Source organism: Arachis ipaensis, chromosome B05, assembly GCF_000816755.2.
Source record: "Arachis ipaensis cultivar K30076 chromosome B05, Araip1.1, whole genome shotgun sequence".
NCBI lineage: Eukaryota > Viridiplantae > Streptophyta > Magnoliopsida > Fabales > Fabaceae > Arachis > Arachis ipaensis.
In genome coordinates this window covers 31,321,869-31,328,431 of record NC_029789.2, presented here as the reverse complement: position 1 = coordinate 31,328,431, position 6,563 = coordinate 31,321,869, and the positions used below count along the sequence as shown (strand labels likewise).

Below are 6,563 nucleotides of genomic sequence, written 5' to 3'. Positions count from 1 at the left end.
CATAAAACTGTAATCTGTTATAGAGAATGGTGTAGTTTGGATCCCTTTTGTTGTTGATGGCAATGCCAGAAATAACACTAGGGACATGTTTATTTTCTTGTCTTTACAGGTTTCTTGTTTGTTCGTTTTTTCCGCTCCACTGACTGTGTTGAGCTTCTTTGTTAAAAAAAAATTAATATTGTTTTATCTTTATTTCTGTGCCACAATAATTATATTACTTATTTATTCCTTCTCAAAATAACTATCTTTTTTATTTAGGTTTATTGAGATTATCTAAATATATTAATTTTTTGATGAACTTAAAAAAAAATTATTTTGAGAATGAAAAGATATATATAGAAAATGAGTAATGAATTGAGAGTTATGGACCCTCCATGTTCTTGACTTAAGTAGGCAAAGGTAGGACCATGTTTATTGTTTTTGGTGGCAGTGTGAGCCCTCCTTTGAGGCTGGCTTTGGCCACAATATGACATAATAGTAGCCATCAAATCATAACACACACGCTCTTGTTGCCTCCATTATTTGCATTATATGTGACAAGATGTCCCAACCTCTAAAATCAAAACACACACGCCATAGAAACAAATAACACATCTTCAAATGACCAATTATTATTAATCATTAATCATATTAAATAATAATAATAATACTAAGGATTTACAAAATGCTCTTTTCTAATGTTGTTGTAGTTAGAGGGGATCTTGAGTTAGTCCCAATTGATGGTAATTCATGTAGTCAATGCCGTTTAATCTAACACAACATAAAACTTGCTCTGGCAATTCCTCTGCTTTGTTCCCCTGTTTTACATCAACCAAATATTAATATAAAGATAAAGAGCTAAAACATCATAATTATCTCATGATATAATCCATTCAAAATGATGACTGATTTGCCGACAAATTAACCTTAATTAATTAAAGGCAAAACAGTAGTTTACTATGACGAGAATAAAACATCATAAACTTTTAGGTGTGTGAAAAAAACTCACTTTTGAGTAAAAAAAATATCTTTTTAGGGCCAAAATAGAGGTTTACTAAGAAAAATTAAGATAAAGGACTTGCCTGAATTGTGAGACCAACATCTAAAGTGCAGATTTTTAATCTGTCCAAGAAAGCTTCAAAGCCTTTCCTAGAGATATAACTAAATCTATGCATATCCAAATCAATCTCAAAGTAATTCTCTCCCTACAAAACAAAAATGCAAAATATTGGTCAGTGAATTAAAGCAATAGTATAGTATAAAGTAAAGTACTAACATGTGAACATCACTAGTATTCATTTATAACGAAATGACACCACTATTAAATTGCGGGTCCAAACATGATTTAAAAAAAATAAATAAAAAAAAGGCACCATAAAGAAATCCATAAAGATGGAGCTAAATTGTACTATGCAAATCAACAAGGGGAAGGAGCCCACAGATAAACTTTGAATTTCACCATTTCACTTTCCCTAAGTCTTTATTTCATCATGATATGCATTTTGTTTTTTTCTTGGATTCATCATCATTGAAGAGATCAGAGACATTCATGGCGACATTTACTCTTCAATGGGACATCAAATCCTCTATGCAGATCCATGAATTTTATAGAAAAGTTGAGTGATTTTCACAAGCCATAATCATCTTCAACAAGTTACTTCTTCCATAAAGTGATGATGTACCAATATGATATCAATGCATTTAACTTAAAAGTTTGGTTTTGATATCATCCATCATCATTCATTCAAGTGTTTTATATTCATCAAGCCGAAATATTACTGAAGAGTACATTAACATTATATTATAATAACAAGTGAATGGAACTTACTGAGTAAAACTCATGCTGGGGTCGCGAAAGAACCGGTTTTTCGTTGTAGGCATGCATAAGCTTCCTTTCTGCTGCACTCAAATGAAGGTCTTCGAGGTTGACGACACGGCCTAATATCTTCAACCTTTCCCGGAACGGTGCGATTGTATCGACAGGAAAACCCTTCACCTTTTCAACTTCATCATCCATCAGCTTCTGTAGGAAGAGAAGACAATAAGACATAGACAAATGGCATTTTCCATCAGCAACTAAAGAAATTTTCAGTAACATGAAGTGACAGAATTGAAGGACAATAATGGAACTAAAGAGGATACTAAAACACAAGGGAAATTTTTTACCAATAACTTTACCAATATTAATCCTTCTGAGGGTTAAAAATTACTTTTACCAAAATTACTTTACCCCATTGAAGAAATTTTAGCAGGATGTATTAGGACTAATGAGAAATAATACTGACACAGAAATGGTGAATCTTACTCTGATGCTTTCTTGAAGATGCAGAGGAAGTTCCTTTGAGTAACCTTCGGAAAGTTTAAAGTACAACACAAAACTCATTCCATCCCCATCAGTTTCACCTTGAAAAAGTGTGGCAGGGTAGAGTGGAATCTAAAAACCACAAAACAAAAATTACAACAATTTTTTTTTTGGCAATGTGCATCAATCTGTTAAAATGGTAAAAAGGGTAATTGAACAAATAATTGGAGTACCTGCACATTTACAACAAGAATTGGTGGCAATTTCCCAGAGGAACTAATAAAAGGAAGTTCCACAAATCGAGCTATATGGTCCACCTTCCGTGGCGATAAGAATACGTCTACGCCAAATGGGTAATACGCAGAATAGTTTGGAGCAAAGTCCTTCTTCTTGTCCCTCCCATAAAGAAAAACACAGGCAAATCAGACATTGGTATGTAAGTGTAAAAAACATCACAGTAAGAAATGTACTTATTCAAATTGTTTGTGCATTTTGGTTTTTATGTCTGTTCAACTTTCAAACAAATTATCAACAACATAGTACTCATCTTACTTAAAATAGTTTACTCCCCGAACTTTAAAAGTGCTTGGATCAATGTGTGACCAACAATCAAGCATTTTCTTATCGATTGGACAAAAGGGTACTTGAGATCCTGCAATTGGTCTTTGTAAAAGAGTCTTTGTCGACACTGAAAAGGAAACACGTTGAACTAAAATTATTCACTGCAATGATATAAGATGAATTATCATAATAGATTAACTAGATGAAACTTGCAATGACAAAAGATCATGCTTCTTTTGAGAATTTCAACTCACATAGAGTAGCATTTCCATGTCCTTCCTTCCATTTAAAGGAGAGTTTCATAGGAGCCTTCTTCCTTGCACTAGGAGGACTAGAACTCGAAGATCTTCGTTTCTCGATAGAAGGCACGGTAGAAGCTAGACACGGCAAACAATTGTTTGGAAGGATTCCACAATTGTCCAAAATCCCTTCTTCCTTGTTGGAGTTTGCATCCACCGAGGAAATTTCATCGACGAACACGGGTTCATTCGCATCGACTATGTTTCCGTCGGATTTACTTTGATGATCAGTTGCATCTACACTAGAAAAACGTTGAACGTCTGAAGTTCTTGCAGCCTCAGAGATACTTGCAGTTGAAACTCTATGGTTGGCATCATTTCCATTCAAAGATAACAAATCTGCATATTAAAATGCCGCTTATGAGATTTCCACTTTCTCCAATAGCATTGCTTCTAATACAAAGATACTTTTATTTGAATGAATGTAACAAAAATCATACCATCAGGAACACTCTGGTAATCGTCATCGCAGTCGGAGTCAAATACCACATTTGAATCAAACCATGCCTCCTCAATACTTCCACCTGCCACAGATTACAGTTCCAATAACACATGAGTAACCATGAATGAAGGCCATTACAAAATCAAGCATGTTTATGAGAAAAATAACAACTATGAATTAGCTGCAAATTAATATGAGTTTAATTAGGACACTGAAACATCAATATAGCAACAATTACTCCAAATTTCAATTCCAATTTCTCCATCAATGCATTCTTAGTCCAAAAGTTGAAACTTCTCATAGAAATATTGGCATTGCTTTCAAATATTGATAATTGCTTAGGCTTATCTTTTGCTTTTACTTGAGAATTCACAAAGATTAAAACCATTCAAGCATATCCCAAAATGGATTACCAAAAAAAAAATGGAAAAATACCCTTACAAAGAAGAAGAAGAATCATTTCACAAAAAAAAAAAGGAAAACCTTGGAAAGTGGGGTTGGCAAAGGAACTAGTTGGTGGTGGAAGGTCAAGAACGTTATTATCCAATGATGATGATCCCTTGTACAATTTAGAAGAAACTCTTCTTCTAATTCCACCACCACCACTCCTTCTACTCCTCTTTCTTTGTTGCTTATTCCTCTTTGAAGAAGAGCTCAATCTCCCTCCAACACACCTTTGTGGAGCTGAAACACAAGCTCCCATGGTGCTTCTTCTTCTTCTTCCCTTGATCCTTTATTCACTACCTCCACCACCACAACACAACAACAACAACCATCACCATCCCACAACAAAGCACTGTCACATACAACCACAATGATAATAATAGTAATAACAAAAACAGAAGAAGAAAAATATAATTCTAAGAAAATAAAAATAAAAATAAATATATTTATATATGGATTTTGGCTTTGGCCCCAATCATCATGCCTTGTGAAATCAATAAATAAAGCCACCCCAGAAAAAAAAAAATAATTGAAAAAGAAGAAACGAATAAAAAAGTGGTCAAATTTTCCATCTGGGGATGGATGTTGTTTATAATATTTCAAGGAAGAAAAAAGAAAATATCTAAAAACGAGGAACACAAAAAATAAAAATAAAAATAAAAGTTTGAGTAAACAGTGACGGCAGTTGTGTTGTAGTTGGCAGAAGCTTAAGGCGCCAAAGGGTCCCACCTAGAAACGGGTTCTCTTGACACGTGGGCAGATCTGATTGGCTGAACGTGTGGAAGAGAGATGGCAGAGATTTTGGACCAATTTCTACGTTGTTACTTGTTATATAGATCACATTAAATCTTTTCATTTATATATGTGTATGTTATAAATACGTTATATTCTCTTTTTTATAAATATACTTGATATATAAATTAAGAATTTGTTAATTTAAATAATTAATATTATGGAGAAAATTTTTGAATGATAAGATGCAATTATTTGTGTGTTGGTGGTTTCTGTAGGTTTTGGCATTTATGTGACGTGGTTTCACACACTCACGTAAAGCCAGGGTTGAGTATATGCTAGTGTTTATAGGGTTTGCGTTTTTTAAGTACATTTTATACATTCATAACAGTACCATTTTTGTCAAAATTATGATATGGGGTCCCCTCCCCACACCCCCTTCGATTTTAATGATGCATCGTGCACTGTTAGACTCAGATATTGCAGCACGTTTAGATCTCCGTCAATCAAAAGGCCTACTACTTTTTTTTTTTCTTTACACTGAATTGCTTTTAAACTTATATAATGTTAAATTTTGTGGTTAATTTTTTTATGTGAAAAAAAATATTAGTGTTTTTATTGAAAATGAGATTATTTAGTATAATTACAGATGATTAGCAGGGTGCATGTTGATACGTGTTAAGCTGCAACAATAGTATTGACGTTTTTTGTACATCTATAATATTATAATATATTTCAAATATCAATATTCAATCAAAACATATCTTTATGCATTAATTGATGTACTTCAAAATAAAATTCAGTTAAATACTGGATTTTCTAAACATTTTATTAGGTAGAAGAAAACAAAAGGGTAAAGATATTGTCATCAGTCATCACTCATCACTCATCACTCATCACAAATAAAAAGTGTTGCAAAAGAGAGGTTAATAATTACATACAAATAGAAAAATGTTATTCATTCTTTAAAATATCATTCTTTAAATAATATTTAAATTTAATTATTTAATTATAATATTTTTTAATTATTAATTTTGTTTTTTAAAATTGTGGGAGTACACAAATCAGACCCTCCGATTTGTGTTTTAAAAATGTAAAAAAAATTTAGAGTACACAAATCGGAGGGGTCCGATTTGTGTAAAAGAATTGAAAAAACTCAGAGTACATAAATCGGACCATGCGAGTTGTTTGATTTTAAAATTTTGCTTTTTGCTTAAGATGGTCCGACTTGTGGTTGGGTAAATATGAATTTCGGAAGCTAAAAAACGGACCCTCCAAGTTGTTTGTTGTTGTCAATTGTCAATTTTAATGGGATATCCAATGCAATTCAAACCCTCCGAGTTGTTCTACCGACACCACATGGTTGTGAAGCACCTATATTCCCCATGTTTAAGTTCAACACCATTTTTATTTCCATATTCAAATTAAAAAGCGCCGAAAATTCATGTTCATATTCAATTTTTTTTTCTGGTGATCAATATTATTTTTCCATATATAGCACCTTTCGTTCAAGCAAGAGTTGGTGAAACTTCAGCTTCTTTTTATTATATGAGCAGGCACTTTGGACTAGAATTAGGTCTGATCCAAACAGGTCAGAATGCAGACGACGGCAGTATTATGAGATACTGAATTCTGACCAAAGTTGGACCACTGCTCTTAAAACAATTAGATCAATTTTATTGTATCTATGAGTTGTTTAAATTTTATCTAATTTATTTTTGGTAGTAGATTTTGATTTTTTTAAAATTATTTATTTTTATACTTTTTAAATTAAATATTAATTTTTAATTTTTTTTACACCTTT

At 32.5% G+C, this 6,563-nt stretch overlaps 1 protein-coding gene across 2 annotated transcripts; it reads right to left on the bottom strand.

The window, feature by feature from the left end:
- LOC107643434 lies at positions 391 to 4,465 on the bottom strand. Of its 2 annotated transcripts, XM_016347079.2 has the most exons (10): positions 4,067 to 4,465; positions 3,582 to 3,665; positions 3,433 to 3,480; positions 3,097 to 3,387; positions 2,834 to 2,969; positions 2,515 to 2,677; positions 2,285 to 2,413; positions 1,808 to 2,002; positions 1,062 to 1,184; positions 391 to 797 (listed from the first exon to the last, which is right to left on the bottom strand). In XM_016347079.2, the coding sequence occupies exons 1-10, from the start codon at positions 4,284 to 4,286 to the stop codon at positions 690 to 692; spliced, it is 1,497 nt and encodes a 498-aa protein (XP_016202565.1). In that variant the 5' UTR covers positions 4,287 to 4,465; the 3' UTR covers positions 391 to 689. The 2 variants fall into 2 exon arrangements, with proteins under 2 accessions (XP_016202565.1, XP_016202564.1); XM_016347078.2 differs by having other exon boundaries at positions 3,097 to 3,480.

Coding starts and splice junctions, on each gene's coding strand:
- LOC107643434 (XM_016347078.2), bottom strand. CDS start 4,286: ATGGGAGCTTGTGTTTCAGCTCCACAAAGGTGTGTTGGAGGGAGATTG. Junction 3,666..4,066: donor TGCCAACCCCACTTTCCAAG/GTTTTCCTTTTT, acceptor AATCTGTGGCAG/GTGGAAGTATTGAGGAGGCA. Junction 2,003..2,284: donor ATCTTCAAGAAAGCATCAGA/GTAAGATTCACC, acceptor CTCTTCCTACAG/AAGCTGATGGATGATGAAGT.